This window comes from Hyaloscypha bicolor (assembly GCF_002865645.1).
Source record: "Hyaloscypha bicolor E unplaced genomic scaffold K444scaffold_141, whole genome shotgun sequence".
Lineage (NCBI taxonomy): Eukaryota > Fungi > Ascomycota > Leotiomycetes > Helotiales > Hyaloscyphaceae > Hyaloscypha > Hyaloscypha bicolor.
Genome location: NW_020194643.1, coordinates 99920 through 116702, shown reverse-complemented (window position 1 = coordinate 116702; position 16783 = coordinate 99920). Strand labels below are relative to the sequence as shown.

At 48.0% G+C, this 16783-nt stretch overlaps 7 protein-coding genes across 7 annotated transcripts; 6 read left to right on the top strand and 1 right to left on the bottom strand.

Annotated features, from left to right (window-relative positions):
• Positions 1-1431: 1431 nt before the first annotated feature.
• On the bottom strand, positions 1432-3582 carry K444DRAFT_571105 (uncharacterized protein). The gene is made up of 6 exons (XM_024877299.1): positions 2945-3582; positions 2728-2897; positions 2670-2677; positions 2469-2618; positions 2158-2416; positions 1432-2095 (listed from the first exon to the last, which is right to left on the bottom strand). Exons 1-6 carry the CDS (start codon positions 3300-3302, stop codon positions 1556-1558), a joined length of 1485 nt encoding a protein of 494 aa, XP_024730528.1. The 5' UTR covers positions 3303-3582; the 3' UTR covers positions 1432-1555.
• Positions 3583-3797: 215 nt separating this feature from the next.
• On the top strand, positions 3798-6190 carry K444DRAFT_618812 (uncharacterized protein). Its single transcript, XM_024881401.1, has 4 exons — positions 3798-4261; positions 4310-4982; positions 5035-5477; positions 5528-6190. Exons 1-4 carry the CDS (start codon positions 3980-3982, stop codon positions 6095-6097), a joined length of 1968 nt encoding a protein of 655 aa, XP_024730527.1. The 5' UTR covers positions 3798-3979; the 3' UTR covers positions 6098-6190.
• Positions 6191-6481: 291 nt separating this feature from the next.
• Positions 6482-8484, top strand: K444DRAFT_667915 (uncharacterized protein; the record flags this gene model as incomplete). The annotated part of the gene is made up of 4 exons (XM_024887350.1): positions 6482-6530; positions 6589-6599; positions 6660-7493; positions 7558-8484. Exons 1-4 carry the CDS (start codon positions 6527-6529, stop codon positions 8482-8484), a joined length of 1776 nt encoding a protein of 591 aa, XP_024730526.1. The 5' UTR covers positions 6482-6526.
• A 1542-nt stretch (positions 8485-10026) lies between these two features.
• Positions 10027-11749, top strand: K444DRAFT_571098 (fasciclin domain-containing protein). The gene is made up of 3 exons (XM_024877298.1): positions 10027-10339; positions 10395-10436; positions 10499-11749. Exons 1-3 carry the CDS (start codon positions 10214-10216, stop codon positions 11465-11467), a joined length of 1137 nt encoding a protein of 378 aa, XP_024730525.1. The 5' UTR covers positions 10027-10213; the 3' UTR covers positions 11468-11749.
• A 646-nt stretch (positions 11750-12395) lies between these two features.
• K444DRAFT_646579 (uncharacterized protein) lies at positions 12396-12968 on the top strand (the record flags this gene model as incomplete). The annotated part of the gene is made up of 3 exons (XM_024885215.1): positions 12396-12589; positions 12665-12802; positions 12842-12968. The coding sequence occupies 3 exons, from the start codon at positions 12396-12398 to the stop codon at positions 12966-12968; spliced, it is 459 nt and encodes a 152-aa protein (XP_024730524.1).
• A 1669-nt stretch (positions 12969-14637) lies between these two features.
• Positions 14638-15117, top strand: K444DRAFT_700210 (uncharacterized protein; the record flags this gene model as incomplete). The annotated part of the gene is made up of 1 exon (XM_024888007.1): positions 14638-15117. A coding segment is annotated over one exon (399 nt), but the record flags the coding sequence as incomplete, so codon positions are not given.
• Positions 15118-15861: 744 nt separating this feature from the next.
• K444DRAFT_700208 (uncharacterized protein) lies at positions 15862-16715 on the top strand (the record flags this gene model as incomplete). The annotated part of the gene is made up of 1 exon (XM_024888006.1): positions 15862-16715. One exon carries the CDS (start codon positions 15862-15864, stop codon positions 16699-16701), a length of 840 nt encoding a protein of 279 aa, XP_024730522.1. The 3' UTR covers positions 16702-16715.
• Positions 16716-16783: the final 68 nt, after the last annotated feature.

Sequence of the window (16783 nt, the reverse complement as noted above, 5' to 3'; positions counted from 1 at the left end):
CCTTGAAAGTAAACGATATATTTTTGGGGGGATCCTATTTGGGTCCCTTAGGAGCCGGCATAGTCCCCCTAACTATAGGTATACAGAGTTAATAACTTTCACACGGCAGAGCCAAATACGAAGTAAATTATAATTAGTTAGTAGAAAATAGGGTCAGGCAGGTGGCTGATTAACCTGTGCAGAGGGTAAGGCGAGGGTAAGTAGCACCCAAGCAGAGCAACGATGGTGACTAACCTCGTTAGAACTTAGAAGGAAGGGAGGTTAAGATTCAATGAGACTACCTAAGAAATTTTCAATAACCCTAATTGCTAGATGCCTCTTCGCTCACTCCCTAATAACCATACATACCCCTGTTCCAATATCATCTTTCAACCTTCTTACTTCTCGGTATACGCCTTGCTCTCTTCTTCTTCAATTCATTCCTCCTTCTCCTGTCTAGCAGGCTTCTCTATCCCAATCACTTTCTCAGGCAAAAATCGGTCAGCAACATCCCCAAAAACCTCCAACCCGCCCTACCTTCTACTAGCCACAGAAGTAAATCTCGCCAAAACCACCTCCCCCTTGTCTAGCACAAGCACAACGCACTTCAAATTCCACAGCCTCAAGAACGGTCTAAAACCCCTCTTCAAAACCGAGTCCACTTTCCACGTCCCCTTCTAGATAAATCAGAAGCCCCTCTATGAAAAGCGGTATTCCCTCGTATAGAAGCTTAGGGGCTTTCCCCATCTCATTATCACAACATCCTCAACCTGAACCTTAGCCTTCTCCTTGTCAATGCCCCCAACATCTCCAATTTCCAGCTCCTCTATCCAAACCCAAACGAAGAATACATCAGTCACACCACCGAAGCCCGTTTCGTGCCTCCACGTTGTAAAGTGTGAGGTGGTGAGTGCCCTACATGTGTTGGAAGATGAACAAAGTAGGGGGGGTTCCGCCAGTGCAGCATGGGTCGTGGTCAGGGTTGTCGAGCAACTTAGCCTTTTGTGCTTTCGTTAAAGGAGAGATAAATGTCTTCGAGAGGGATGTTGTTGTTCTTCGAATAAGTGGGAAGCTGTTTGAAGGAGAATTCCATGGGATCTTGCTGATTGCTTCGCTCCTGCTCCTCGCGGCTGCTGGAAAGAATGGGGAAGGCGTTAACTGGAGCGTTGTGTGAGAGTCGGGGACTGTGTGGAGGGAGTAAGATGTGGTATGGTAGCCTGGTGATAGATGTGGTAGAGTGTTGTTGAGGAACTGGAAGTTTGGGCTTGCTATGCGCTATGCAGACTTTTCTGCTCAACGTCCATTTTGATTGCCATGATCATTTCGATTAGTGAAGACAACTATGAGACATGAAAGACAGTTCTGGTGGTTGTTTAAGGAAGATGATATGTGGGGATGACTTCACAACAAATTACCTTGTTCATCATCAGACCACGAACCATGACCGTAATTACGTGTTTCTTCACAATTTCAGTAGGTGCCTATGTAATATATTGTTTGGGTATATCTTCTCATAAAAAGTTGCGACAGTCCTCTAGTTGAAGGAGAGGTAATAATACCTGAAAATATCTCAATGTTAAGCAGCAACACCATCCCCATCCCTCTCCTTCTCTACATGGCCATTCGCACCCCTATATATTTTCCACCTCTTCCCCAAAGCCACCGGCCCATCGACCTCCCCCGGCCAAAGTAGTCTCTTCATGAAAAGGGCCCGAATCATCATATAGAACACAAAGATCCAGACCAGGACCAGCAGACCAGCCATCACAGTACCAAAGACCTGTATTGCGTCCGACTCGAGGGATTTGCCGATGGCTTGGGTTGCGGTAACTAGAGCGGTGTTTGGGAAGACAAATGAGAACCAAGTCATGTCGAATTGAATGTGGTGTTCTGGGTCATTGGGTCGCATGATCTGCCAGTGAGCACCGATACTGACGAGGAAGAACCACAGACAGAGTCCCCAGAGCCAGAGGCCTGTCAAGTCTGAAAGTAATTTAAGGAAGAAGGCTGCATCGGAGTGGCCTAGGTACCCGCTTGGCATGATTTTCGGAATGACAGTGTTGCCGAGATGGACGATACCTGCGACTGTGAAGCCGGAAGGCCCGACAGAGACGAACTGTGGTAATCAGCGAGAGTGTCGAAGACAAGGGAGAGGCGCAGTGTGAGGAAGAGATGTACCATTCCTGGCCGGGCTGTCTCCCGAGGAAGCTTTTGCGTCATAAGTCGGTAGATAAACGCGCTATATATCATTAAGCTGACAAGAAATCCTGTTCCTTGAATACAAACTGCTCCGAGGGCCATTGCGATGGAATTGATTCTTGCGGCTGCGCCGGAGTCGGGGAGGGCGTCGATGAGGTTTGCAGCAATTGGTCCCATGAGGAGAAGGGGATAAGCAGGAAAAATCCAGATTGGTGTCATTGTGTGTATAGGGAAAGTTCTGTTGCAGCGTCAGAAGGTTGGGGGCGTATGCTGGTTGTGTGTGAGCTGACTGAGTAGACCATACGATGAGGTACATTCCGGAGCTTGTAATCACGCTCAACGAGAAGTATGCCCAGAAACAAACCTGCATGGCAGTTTGAAACCATTGTCCGGTTGCTGGAATGCCATATTGGCACATATTGGTGAGAATTGTGCCGATTCTGCATCCTCATCAGCCTTCGTTCAATGCTCCCTGAGCCGGAGGGGTTTACGACACGACCTGGGCTCCGTTAGTATTGCCTTCAGTCCGGGATGGGGAAAGGCACTCACACAAGCAGGAACGAAAAGAGATTCAGAAGGACTTGTGAAGGATCTTTGAAATGATCCTGGGTTCCACTTGAACCGCAGTGTAATAAAAAAGCAGTTGATTGAGAAAAGAAGTATGTTGAACAGAAACACAATCACGCCCAGTATCCTCAGCCATTCAGATCGATAAGGAACTGCAAGTAGTCAGAAGCAATACTGGGTAGGCATTGTTGTCTATTACTGGAGTGCAGAACATTGGCAATCCCTCCCGTCGCCATGGTCATTGTGAACCAGGTCCAAGTGTAGCATCCCAGGCGGTCACGAATCCCAACCTTCTTCGTCTCCGTTTCCTCTTCCCTTCCTAAATCTGCATCGTTTCTGCCAACGCGATCTTGCGTCTCTGGACTTTGTCCCCTAACAAATGCCTGCCCACTTCTGCCAGCCCTCCTCCTTTCTCCAGCCTTGTGTGTGCCATTGTCAATGCCATTGCCAACGAAGCTCTCTTCGTTGCCTGGCGAGCGGGGAGATTCGTAGCCGTTCTCGGGGGGCATTCGCTTCATCCGTCCTGATATGGCTCGTAGAGGTTGCGATGTTGACATTTCGCGAAGATGCTCTCTTCTGGTGCTGTGACGAAGATCTTGGAGATGGCGTAGAGAGCAAGTAGCATCAACGGCTCGAGGGAGGTCAGAGCATAGCTGAAGTTGACCAAGGTCGTGATGAATATGAGAAGGTGCAACACAAGGGAGCCGACGTTGCTGAGCGCCATTGTGGAGGAAGGAGGAGGTGGTTGCGAGAGCGGAGGTGGTCGTGTGCGTGCTATCGCTGAGCGGACGTTCTTCTCGGCTGGACGGCAGCGGCAAAACAGCGTCATCAAACTGCCTCTGGCGTGCTCGCGTGCTGGCGGGACCTTGAAGTGGAATTGATAGTCCACAGAAGTGGTGCAGGCCAATCAAGGAGCGAGCTGGGGGCTTCGACGCAGGTGTGGGGCGGCAGAATTGCGGTGGTGGAACATCAAACTCACGACCTCGCTCTTCTCGATCACAACTTCAACATCGTCCAAGTCCTCAATTTCTGCGATCTTCACTCCGGTCTATCAAGACCGCATCTTCTGCTATATTCAACTAACAACTCAGATTGACATTCTCCTCTGCAGCTTCTTCTCCAGATTCCGTGGCCATATTCCATTTCCTCCATTTCTTTTAATTCAATCTTCGGCACTTCAATGGCTCCCATTCCGAGTAATTTCTTCTGCAATCAATTATGATCCAATAAAATCATGTCTCGGCGGGTCCTGGAACTTGACACACTCCATCTGACCGTTCCGGACCACCTTCTGAAGCTGTCCGTCGTCTCTGCCGCTGACATTCGGATTCCACGGAGCATCTCCAGCCTAGAAGACTCTGCGCTCGTCAAAGCACTGACATCAGGAAGTTTGTGGGTATCTCGTGGCGTAGCATGCCGTCTCGACGTTCAGGTTCTCCTCAACGGTAAGCCATTGGACAAAGATGGGCGTGTCAACCTCCTGGAGAGTTTGGGGTACCGACTTCGTGATGCTCAAGTAAGTTAAGACATTTCCTTGCTACATGGCTTCTGCTGATCTTGGAAGCTTTGGTCTTTACTATCGCTGTCGGCTTCTCTTGATGTTTGGCGGGGCGATGGCACGGTGGACTCGGTACCTGGCCTCTCGATCAATGTCAACCATGGCTTGCAGACTCCGACCCCACCAACCCGACATCGAGCATGGGTACTGGATACTTTCGATATCAAGCCCCCAGATAGCGTCCTTTGTGCCGAGTTCGAAAGGATGCAAATCCAGTTCGATTTTCTCGAGATTCGAAAGAAGACAAAACCTATCAAAAGGGTCAAGACCAATGCAGAACAATTTGATATCGAGGAAGAGATGCTGCTGGATCTTGCTCCGAGTTTGAAAGGACATGGGAATGTGGATGAGTTGGTCCATGCCGTTGCAAGGATGGGAGACCTCCCCACCGTAATATCACGATGCTTCGAACCAAAGTTGGAGATTTGGGACGAGCCTGGTATTATTCAGAAGTCTCCTTTGCCTTACTCGACACAACATCAAGATCCGCCCATAACTGGGCTAGGACATTATATTATTGAGCAAAATGGGAAGGTTAGTGGAAGCAAGAACGGGCGGACACGGCACCCAACGGCCACAATTGAAATTTTGAATGCATGGCTCCAGGCGAATAGAGACAACTTGCACCCTTCTAATACACAGACAGTGGAAATTATGAACAGGACTGGTCTAAGGAGCAGTGGGTCTGATTGACTCTGCGTCTCCAGTAGGAATTGCTGACGTTGATTTAGCCCAGGTCAAAAATTGGTTCAAGTATCAACGAAGAAAGATCCGAAAAGACTGTGCAGTCCCCGAAGACCAAATGCTGCTAGCGCAGGGGGAAGACGGTGCATCCGCACGGCAAGTGGTTGATCGGGAGGAGGATGACATGCTATTCTCACCAGCCACCGACAATACGCCTTCTCTCACATCTCAATCCTCCTCCGTTGCTTCATCTGCTCTCTCTACCGGCGAGAAAGAGCTGGCACTCAAGCGTCCATCTCCAGATGACGATACGGTGTTACTGGACAAGTTAAAAGCTTGCGACCTTGGAGAAGCCGCAATTCATATATTGACCAGCGGGTACGTTAGTCGTGGCTTACGAGGACCTGGCGGCATCCAGGTCGAGAAGCCCCCTCCCATTTTGTCATTGGCCCGCCTAGCACCTTCTACTTTTTGTCCAGGGTTCAAAGAGGTACGATTTTCTTCCACTTTTCATCCTCTAGCTAAAGGAATGTTCCACAGTCCATGGCACACAACGCCCATTTCCTTCTATCAATATCCCATGCCATCTCTGTCTCTTGGCCCCGAAATATTCAATCACCAACTCTGAGAGAGAAACTCCTCAGATTAGAACATTCTCGTACTTCGTCACTAACAAACGAAAGCCGGATTGAAGATTGGGGGCAAGGAGCAACGGCGCGACTAACAGCGGTCGTGCAATCGAGATTATGGGGCATGATGCAAAGGAAATTATACGACCCGTCCGATACCGCGAAGATATGGAGGAAGACCTCGCTGCAGGATAATCCAGTCCAGGAGGATGAATGTCCCGATTTACTCGAGACAATGGGAGAGCCAGACGAGATGGGAGATCAAGTGGCCACAAAACGTGACGACTTTGATGAGGATGACGCCGATGAGTTTGACGATCTACTTTCCAGGGATGACGATGACTTATTGGAGTATATGGAGGAGCGTGAGAGATTATCTGTTGAGCGTGAGACGGAGGAAATGCTTTTCGGAAGTGGATGGGATGAAGACGATGCATATTTGTTAGATGATGAAGCTGGAAGCGATGCTATGCTTCTGTAGATACAATGAAAGATCTACGTTTCAGTGGCCGCGTTCCCCGCCATTCGGGTTCCAGGTCTCCCTTACCAAAATTAATAGAGATGAAGTCAGTCCAACTGAGTCAATTCCTTGGAAGCTGATTGAATGATTGTTAAAGTCAAGCCTCGAAGACTTGAAGAGCGAACTGGGAGACGTGCATTATGGTGAGGTGAAAGGGGATAATTTCAACCTTACGCCAAGCAGGAACACTTTTTGAAAACAAAAGGAGAAACTCTTGGATAAGCTGGCATCGGTTGCGTGCCCTAATCCCTGCAAGTCACCCCACTGCCATCGATCAAACACCTACAGGCGGCGCAAGCGGGCGGGGCAACCCCAAATATCTCACACCTAAACCTCTTCAACACACAATTATCAAGCTCACCTCCATTCTCTCAAAACACCAATAAAGAGATGGGTAAGTGGGCTTCCACCTCACAAGTCCCCACCTCCCTCAATTCTAACATAAATCACAGGGTACTCAGAGGCATGTACCCGCTAGGCTCCAGCCTGCCTTTGATCTTCACAAATGTTGACCGGTGAATAGGTAGTCTGCCACCTCTGCGGCGTCTCCTTTAGCATAGCTCGTATTCGCTGCGTCGGCGAGCCGAAGGAAGCAGCATGGCAATCTTCAAATGAAGTAGCGAGCGAGGGGACGTTCGTCAGTGGTGAGATGGCTTCTTCACGTGCTTGCTCCTCAGGGACAGGTTGTTGTGTGACCATGAGGAGTGAGAGGCGGGAACACTGGGAGGGGGTGTGGGTGAAGGATGTTGCTTTTGCGTTTGGGGAAGGGTATGTTGAGGAGGAGGATGGTGATTATGAGGATGAAGAGGGGAGTGAGGATGATGAGCCGCTGGAATATGGCTCGAGGGACGAGCTGAGTGATATGGAGATCCATGAGCTATCTGGGAATTGCGATGAGGAATCCCCCTGCGAAGACTACCTAACTCTCCTCCGCGCCCTGATGCCATTGGAGGTTAAACCTCTTGGCCAGGAAATGTTCTACCTCATCGACAACTCAGCAGGCCTCCTCTTCGAGTCCTCTATCTGGGAACGCGAAAAGTCGAAATTCGGACCAGAGCAAGAATTTTCTCCGGTAGGACTTGAGCACATTGCAAGCGCCACGTGCCTCGACGATAGGGGATACAACGGGCACAACATCTGCGCATCAGAGATGAAAGGATGTACCACCTACCAATGTCTTGCTTTCAAGAAACATCACTGGACTCCCGAATCCGACGATCAGGTATGGGAGGGGACGAGTGAGGTCTTTTTGACTGGGGTTGGAGATATGTTTCCGAGTAGGGATATGGAATGCCCCACGGTTTGGCCAAAGAGACATGGGTGGGATCAGGAAGAAGCTGATACGTATTACTTTCCTGTTTGTGCCCCCTCCCCCGGCCACCACCACTTTCCCCTTTCCTGACAGAAATGAAAATCGACAGCAAAGGCATAATAGTCAGAGGGACGTTGCAATGCCTTTCCACCCCGCTTGCTTCGACATCTTTACTCGTCTCTCACTCCACCACCTAGGGAGGATAGATATCCACGGCTTGATCTCGTGGCGAAATATCCAGTTCTCGGATGTGGATATTATGGAAAGGGGGGTGTTTTCGAGTGATCCGAATGTTAAAAGTGCGGCTCAGCAGTTTTGGGCACACCGAACGGGCGACGAATACTTGGCTGCTAACCCACTGTATATACCTGGTCTGATCCCCATCCTCGAGTCTGCAGTCGCGACAGACTCAAGCTTTAGTCCACGAAGCTCGGCGTTTGCCCCTCTGCCTTCCCAACCCCTGGACCAGAGAGGAAAAACAGCGAAGAAGGACCCGTTCCTCACCCTCCCGCAAGAGATGAGGGAACACGTTGTTGATTATCTGGACTCGAAGGAAATTGCAGCTTTGAGACTTGCCAGTAGAGCGTTCCATGACTTGCCGATGAGTCTTTGGTATACTTTGCTGAGGAGGGAGATGCCTTGGCTGTGGGAGGTGTACAGTGAGCATACGCCGAATCTCTGGACGGCGGTTGAAGCCGTGGATCTCAAACGAGAAATTAAAGAAAGGGAAGAATACGAAAATTACAAAGCGGTCAGGAGGCACATTGTCAAGGAAGAGATACCGGAGGCGCTAGAGGAGTGGGAGAAACAGCAACCGAAGTTTGTGGGGATGGACGCGAAGGAGAAAGCGCAGAGGAGGGCTGAGAGTGTGGGGAGGATGTTGGGGAGGGAGTACACGAATTGGCATTTGCTCTACAAGGAGATTAAGAAGGCGAAGTTGAAGTGGTTGAGGAATAGGAAGAGGATTTGGGGAGATGTTGGTTCGATTCTGGACCAAATTTCGAGGTTGAGGAAAGAGGAGATGATCGTAGACTAAGAATGGAGCGAGGTTCCGAGGCAGCGGGTACCTTCATGTGCAGCTTTTGGTATCGTGTAGACAAATACCTGGTACGAAGGTGGACGGCTTTGAAAACCGGCAATTTCGCTAAGCGAGAACCTTTAGCATCATTCCCTCGGATTTAAAAAGTTATAATAAATTCTCTCTAGGGTTTTATAATTACTATAATACAAATAAAAGATACTTATATATCTTTTATATCTTCTAATACTTGATATAAAGTATAAAAGAAAGAGAAATATAACGCGAATAATTAAAGCTAAATATAATAAATATTATTATATAAAATTAGTTTATATAACTAGCTAATAATTACTATATAATATTATATATTAAAAGCTTATTAAAAACTTAAAGGGCCTTATAAGTATAACGGCGGGATCGAGGCAATAGCCAGGGCTCAAAGATCCAAGAATCTCATGTATTAAAAATACTAAGCTAAAGAGAAGAAGGAGAGAGAGAGAGAAGGAAAGGGAATAAAAGAAGGGAAATACTAGCTAAAACCACTGAAACGCCGGCTAGCTAGGTGAAACCAGTCATGTGACAGCCACCCCCATATGGCCCCCAGCCAGCGCCGTTACAATAAGTATAAGTTTAATATATTATTTATTTAAGTATATATAACTTTTTTAAAATATTTTTATATTTTAAATAATTTTAAATAATTATATAGTAATTATATACTAGTCACGTACTGTCTCACGTGACTATATTCATTATATTTAGTTCCGGCCGCTCACGCCACACCTGACTTCTCTTTAGGATATTAAATTATATTTATTATAAAAAAAATAAAAAAAAAAAGTATAAATTATTTATGTATTTTAAAATATAATTACTAATTAAATACGAATTATATTCAAAATTGAATTAATATATTTTATTTGCCTAATTCTACTCTATAATCTTACTCAATCGTGTTAATTAAATTAGGTTATAATTAAAAGGTTATTATAGGCGTAAAAGGCGGGACGTTTTGCTGTTATTGTATCGGACCGACTATAGCCGAAAATGGCCGGTTTTCAAGGCGTCTGCTGGTGAGGTTATCTGAGAAAGGGATTTCGGGTGCACATTGGGGATGAGGCAAGGGTCCCTCAAGCCTCCTTCCGCAAAGTCCCATTGTTTGCTGTTCTGGGAAGCCAAGACATCTCCCCCGCCATGACCTTGTCATCGCCTACCACATGCGTGTAAGTGCTCACGAGGCGAGGAACAGGAGGCGATATTCGGCTAGCCTGCAAGTGTTGCCAACTTCTTCCTCTCCTTTAATTTAAATTTCATGTTTAATGAAAGCTGGGGACCAATCGCAGCCCTACCAAAGACAGCACCGCCGTAAGCGAATGCTTTTGCAGGGGATTCGGTTATTTTCTTCGGCCGACTCCACCAATCAGATCTTCCCGTCCGTTTGTGGCTGAAAGACGGGAGTAGGGCTGATGAACCTTGTCCGCACCCAATGCTTGGGAAAGAAAATCTTAAATTTCTGGGTATGGAATCTGGATCCCTCAAAAGTCGTTAACCCATCCTGTCTCTCCGTTTCGAAACCTTTTCACTGTCATCTTTGTCTTCAGAATTCTGGTCGATTAATTGGCTTTCGAGCACTTACTGTCTCTATTATACTTTGTTAATCCTTGTGAGACCGACAACCAGCCTCGGTCTATCTATTCCTTCACTCTTTTAACTATAATTTTCAAGAATCAGACATCCTGGAGAGATGAGAAATTCTAGTTGGAGAAGCCTGTTGGCTACAAGCTTGTTTGCTGCGGGGTTGCAGGCACAAACGTTGGATTCGGTTCTTTCTGGGGAAAAGACCCTGTCAACCTTTTATTCTCTAGTACAGGTATGTTATCAGTTGCGCATTTACGTGAGAATAATTGCTGACTTCATTGCAATAGAAATATCCCGATATCATAAAAGGGTTACCTTCTGGCGCTACGGTAACTATCTCACCAGAACAGCTTTCGGGCAAGGAATGGGAACTGATCGCGTTTCTCATTAGGTTCTCGCTCCAAACAATGCCGCATTCGTCAGGAACGACCAATTCGTCAAGAATTCACCCGATTTCATCACCAGTGTGCTCCAGTATCACATGCTCCAAACTAAAGTACTAGCCGGAAACCTGGTCGCTGGCACCCCTGTCTTCACAGATACACTTCTACCCAGCTGGACTAATATCACTGGCGGTCTGAGAGTTGAGATCCTCAAACAAGGGGGGAACGTAGTCGCTCTTGTCGGCGGCCAAGGCAGCCGAAGCACCCTCGTCCAGGGCGACCTCCCCTTCACCGGCGGCGTCGTCCAAATCATCGATGCCCTCCTCGTTCCGCCTGGAAACATCACCATCACCTGCCAAGAATACAATTTCACCTCCTTCGAAGGCGCACTCTATGCCGCAGACGTGCTTGCCAAAGACTCCACCACCGCAAACCTCACCATCTTCGCGCCACAAAACGCAGCCTTCCAAGCCCTAGGCTCCGCAATCACAAGCATGAGCTCCTCCGACCTCGCAAAAATCATGGACTTCCACACCCTGAACGAAGTTATCTACTCCACGTCCTTCGAAAATAACACCGAGTTCACCACTATCGAAGGCGGTAAATTGACCGTAAGCCGAACAGGCAACAACGCGATCTTCATCAACTCCGCTCAGCTCCTAGCCCCAGACATCATGATTGGAAATGGGGTATTGCATGTCGTCGACAACGTGCTGAATCCGTCATCTTCGGGAACGCCCGTGGAGAGTTTGGCAACGCAAATGCCGGTCTTTGCAAGTGCGAGCAGTGTCACGAATTTGCCATTTACGAGTAATATTCTGGTTTCGACCACTTCGGCGTCGGGGGGGACGGCGCTACCGACTACTACGAGTGTGAAGTCAAGTAGTAGTAAGGCGTTGGCGGCTGCTATTGCGAGGGAGACGGGGTTTGCGGCGGGGTTGATGGTTGCGATTGGTGGAGCTGCGATGTTGATTTGATATATGGTTAAAACAGTGCTTGGTGTCGCTGTTCTGTTTTGTCTTGTGCAAAAAGTTTGTCGTAGTTGGACAGGTTCAACTGCCAGCTATTACTTCCTGCCGATGTGCACTCCAAACCGATTTAAAGCCTTTATGTTGCGCCCGATGTGTATTGAAACAACATTAATGGTGGAAACTAAGTAGAACTTAATGTATTGTCACATGTATTTGAGCAGTCTGAAGTTTTGGAGGTGTTTAAGATGAAGCGAGGATATGTTGCAAATTTCCTCTCCAAATATTTCCCCCTTTTTTGTCTCCGTTCTTTTCCTTTAATGAAAGTTCTCGAGCTTCCACTTCAATTTTTGGCCTGCGGTCTTTAATGTGTTATTGCTTTCATCCTTGAGAAGCTTGACCTTTAGGGACAAATGAAGTTTTGATGTGTTTCGAGTAGAACAGCATTATAGATATCCCGCCCTCGGCCTTGCCCACTTTCTCTTCTGTCTTGTGTTTGCGTGTCTCAGAACGTGTGGAGAGTTTCCCTCTCCCAGTTTGTTCACAAGTCCGACTTTTGTTTCCTTTTCCAGGAGTGGGGAAAACAGGGAAGATAGAAACAGTGATGTGGACTTTCGCGGGGTAGTAGAATATTCAAAATTCGGTTGGAGCATATTACACGGCTCAAACCTTTCTCCCAGATGTTGAGTGTTTTCACTGAAATCAAATGGGAATGGTCGCAGGTTTTGCACTTGAAAGAATTTCACTCGCTGCAAATACATGTGGTCAGCCTCACCAGGCGTATTCAATCCCATGTGGTGCAGAGCAAGCCGCTCCTTCACGCCTGCATACACAGTAACACAGCCTCGTTCCAACACTCTTGAAATTCCCATATTTTCAAGAGCGGATTCCACTCCGCAATTGATCTTGATGCGGACGCCCCCATTCCGGCCTCGCAATGTCAGTCAGCAATTTCATCTCCGCGCTTGAGCTGGTCGCGACCGGCATCGACGCCCTGTGCGAGAGCGGGGAGTCTTTCGCTGAGTTCAGGTCGCTTGTGGCCCAGCTTGAAACCCTCCAGGTGGCGCTCGAAAGCGTAAATTGCCTCGAGGTTGACGATGCGCAACAGGGGGGGTCGCCGCATTGCGCAGGGTGCCGTGCAGTGCCAGAAGACTATTGATGCATTCTGGGAGAAGATTAAGAAGTACCAGCCTAGTCTGAAGGCAGATGGGAGTGGGGTAAGGTTAAGGATGGATGGATGAAAATCAGGTGGGCCTTGTGTAAAAAGGAGGATTTGTCGAGGTTCAAATTGGATCTGGTTGTGCATACAGAGAGCATTCAAATGCTGCTCACCACGCTGCGGATGTGTGTGTCGGAGCGTGAGAAAAGCTGATAGAGCACTAGAGGAGCAACGAGAATTGACGACAGGAGGAACCACCAGCGTCATCAAACTATAGCTGGAAAGGTGCAGGAGTCGTATTTCGGATGCGTGAAAAGAATGAGTGTCATAGTTAAGGGAATTCAAGGTTAGTTTTTGCAGCTCAACATGGTAGTCGAAATCCTCAATTTTTCATAGCCGAATCGAACAGGGAAGACAACTGCTGGATATGACTGCAAACATCACGTAAGTGGGAGATCACAAGAAAATTTGTCTCTGGAAGTTTAGCACAGTGGCTGATTCTATGAACAATCAAACGAATGTCAAGATCTCTCTGGTGGTTCTCAATCTTCAGAACATTACAACACAAATCCCGGCACAAGTCCAGCGACAACAGCCCGTCTACTTTATCAATGCACTAAATAGACATATGACTTTCTACCTAGAATTTATTCTATCTGCTAGTGTAGGTTTTCTTTCAGTATATATTGTCTTACCAACTCAGAATGGTTCTCAACAGGTGCTGACTTCCGTTCTTCGATCCAAACTTTCAGAGCGTTGGTCCAAGTGCGATGAAGATAGAATATGGAGAGTTTACTACGAAGATCACGGCATAAAGTGACGGGACTACAGGGCATTTGAACTACAAGTCCACTTTCAGGCCACTTTCTGCTGGATTCAACCACTAAAGCCCCCTATATTTCCAGGTCACTGCCCTGAACGAACGCTATAAACCGCAAGCAAGGGGTACCACACCTTTTTAAGGCATATCCCTGTACTTACAGGGGAAGGTTCGCTAAGGTACCCTATAATTACCACCCTCACAGCGTCCGAGCGCTATGGTTGCTCCGCCAGCAGCGCTAGAACCCCTGAGCATCTTCCGATAGCCCTGCAAATGTCTTACACTCTACTCCAGGGCACGAGGCCTGGAGTTATAAGGCCTTATAGCGGGCTTAACCCCTCAATTTGCACGCTGTAGTCCACTGAGCGCCCCAAGCGAGTCTAAATGCCCTGTAGTCCCGTCACTTTATGCCGTGATCTTCGTATTCACGACGAATCAGCAAAGGTGGATATTGACCTAGCATCGCCGTGCGAGACTTGCTTTGCTCCTGGCCAGCATGTCGCTACGAGCCATGATATTCAATACCCAAAAGACATTACTTCCTGCTGTCCGAGATGCCATAACTATGAAAAGAGCGCAGGCCCAAATCTCTCGCACGATGAAGACCCCAGAGACAAGCCCTCTATCTGACATTTATTGAGAGAGTGCTAAGTAAACACATTAGCTAAAAAAAAGGGGGGGGCACGGTATACAGAGGTTCTATCTCTGTAACACCACAACGACGCTGATCTAAACGCCTTCAATTGATCGCTCTGGGGGATGGCACTGAACATGAAATGCCCGATCTTGTGCCAAACAGCGGGCCAAGGTCTCTAAAACGATCCACGACTTGCGATGACGAGAACCTCCCACTATTTGGACGCGTGCGCATGAAAATAGAAGCGAAGGAACCGACCGCAGACTCTGGGGGCCAGTATACGAAGATACGTTCAAATAGCGATCATCCAGACCACGACCCCGATGATGCAAGTGAAGCTGAAACTCTGTGTAAGGACGAAAAGCTTGCTGATACATTAACTAAAGCACTCGCGTCCCAGGGAGTCGATAAGCAGCCTGTCAAGTTCACTGATGCGGTTGGGAGGAAATCCAGCTTCCCGTTCGAATTATGTGTCACTTAGGTTGTGAGTACTGTTAATCCTTCTCCAACTGGGGCATACCATACTTACCTGACTGTAGGGAATGGAGGAATTCATCCGGTAAGCGTTTCTCCATGTTGAAGGTCTTAGTACAGATGTTGCTGAGAGCCACTACGATCTAGTAGGACCAAAGGGGGGAATTATTCTCCCTCGTGTTTGGGAAACAGTGATTGAGCCAGGATGGCCTGTGTCTATGCATATGTGGCCCGGAATACCGGGACCTCTCTCCGGTCACTATTTTCGGCTACAAAGTAGGCATGACGGCAAGGTGGGCAGAAGCCCACCACCTGGGCCACCACCTACTACAATGCGAGAACCCTCCCCTCCACTACCAGCGGGTTGGCCTGCCAGATCAACACCAATTAGAGAAATACACCTATCAAGCACAACCCCTCTAATTTCCCCTTGTTCCCCTACGAGTTCGGAGATGAACTCCCACGATTTTGGCATGGCCCCAACATAAGCCGTATCGTCAGAGAGTTTGTACCCGCACAACGTGCCCCTCCAGTTCAATGACAGAATAAAAAGCCCCAATTGATCGAACCTCTAGGAAACCTCAATGACCCGAAAGGTAAGTCCAATAAACCGATCATTTCTCGACCATTTGCTAACTCAATCGTAGCCATTAAGGAATGTACTGTACTACAGCCCCCACATTCTTCGATGGGAAGGCAACGAGGACGATCCCACCGTCTCACACCTTTCGATGCACCCGATTCCTTTCACTCGACTGCAGTCCCGGCAATAGAATTTTCAGATATGTCCGCAAGTAAAATACGAAACCGATTTGAATAATCTTCCCACGGGAGCAACCCGAGCTTGAAGTTTTGTTCTAGGACACCAACGAGCGACAACCGACCAATGCTCACATACCTTCCGCAATTGACCCCGATAGCTAGAGCGGTATCAGCGAACCTCTTTGCTGTATCAAACTTTTCTCTTGATATTCTACTCCCGACGGCAAGCTCAGGAAGTCCCCAACTAGGCTCGCGCTTTTGAGCGCGACATTGATTTAATAGAGCTTTGTCTTTTTGGAAGGTCACGATTGGCGCGCGCACTACATGAAATGCGGCGCATCCATTCTGAGTTTCTTTGAGCAGGGGAATTAAGTAACTTCCCCTTGTTCTTCCGCTGTGGTTGCAAACCTTCTGTTTCCGGCACATAAGTGTTTCTTTATGAGAAGCCACATAAAGAAACTCTCCCGAAAATATCCACCAAGCTCATATTTTGGGAATTTCACCTCCCAACAACCACCCGATCTAATCGAATACCCCTCGCATAGAACACAATGGCAACTGCGACAGCAACGGCGGCCGCGATGGCGCCTCTGACCTCTTTCGGCAAGTTCCCCAATCTTCCCCCAGAAATCAGAGGAATGGTTTGGGACATAGCAGCCAGCGCAGGAAACGAGAATATTATTGAAGTTTGCTTCGACCGCGCACCAACACTTCGGAGAGAAAACCCCAGAAAACCATGGCAAATCGTGTGGACCTACAGGTGTCACGAACGGAATCCTTCTCATATCCTTCGCGTGAATAGCGAGGCTTGGGAGCAGTATTATCGCAGTCACCCCGATATACTTCAGCTAAATCGACAGCTACCAATTCATTTCAACGCGACGCAAGACACACTGTTCTTTGACTACCAATCTTTCTTCACTTTGTGGGATTATGTTCGCCTACATCGAGTTCGGCTCCGAGTACCTCACAGAAACTTACGGGGTTTTAATCTCATCCAGACAATTGGGCATTTCAACAGTCAAATGCCACCAGCTGAGCTCCTCGACACAAACAGTTTCATGGTTTTACGATTGCCGCAGAACAACGTGTTCACTGCACTCACACGTATCCGGCTGTTGAGTCCTCGTGGAGTTCATCCGGGCCCCAGGCCGACTGGTTGGAATCCGAATATCATTCCTGGCCAGACACTGAGTTGGTGGCTGGAAGCAGCTCTTATTCATCTCATCACTAATTCCAATGGGGGCCAGGGCATGAGGATAACACCCACTGTAGCCCAGCAGAGAAGGATTGACCGGGCAGTGGCACGGGTCACAGGTGACGTTGCTGCTTTTATGGCTGCCATACCCGCAAACGGGACAGCGCTTACTATACCTGTCATGCTGGGCTAGTTGTCGAATCAAGCGAGAGTCTAGTGGATTTGATTGACGTTTAGGCTGTTAACAAGAGTTGCTTTTTCCTTGCATGTAGCGC

What these genes read in the sequence shown, in the direction of transcription:
- K444DRAFT_571105 (XM_024877299.1), bottom strand. Translation starts at nt 3,302, where the DNA reads ATGTCAACATCGCAACCTCTACGAGCCATATCAGGACGGATGAAGCGA. An exon ending in TGCCAATGTTCTGCACTCCA is followed by an intron (nt 2,898 to 2,944) that starts GTAATAGACAAC and finishes GACTACTTGCAG; the next exon opens with TTCCTTATCGATCTGAATGG. An exon ending in AGACAGCCCGGCCAGGAATG is followed by an intron (nt 2,096 to 2,157) that starts GTACATCTCTTC and finishes TGATTACCACAG; the next exon opens with TTCGTCTCTGTCGGGCCTTC.
- K444DRAFT_618812 (XM_024881401.1), top strand. Translation starts at nt 3,980, where the DNA reads ATGTCTCGGCGGGTCCTGGAACTTGACACACTCCATCTGACCGTTCCG. An exon ending in ACCGACTTCGTGATGCTCAA is followed by an intron (nt 4,262 to 4,309) that starts GTAAGTTAAGAC and finishes TGATCTTGGAAG; the next exon opens with CTTTGGTCTTTACTATCGCT. An exon ending in CAGGACTGGTCTAAGGAGCA is followed by an intron (nt 4,983 to 5,034) that starts GTGGGTCTGATT and finishes ACGTTGATTTAG; the next exon opens with CCCAGGTCAAAAATTGGTTC.
- K444DRAFT_571098 (XM_024877298.1), top strand. Translation starts at nt 10,214, where the DNA reads ATGAGAAATTCTAGTTGGAGAAGCCTGTTGGCTACAAGCTTGTTTGCT. An exon ending in CCTTTTATTCTCTAGTACAG is followed by an intron (nt 10,340 to 10,394) that starts GTATGTTATCAG and finishes TCATTGCAATAG; the next exon opens with AAATATCCCGATATCATAAA. An exon ending in GGTTACCTTCTGGCGCTACG is followed by an intron (nt 10,437 to 10,498) that starts GTAACTATCTCA and finishes GTTTCTCATTAG; the next exon opens with GTTCTCGCTCCAAACAATGC.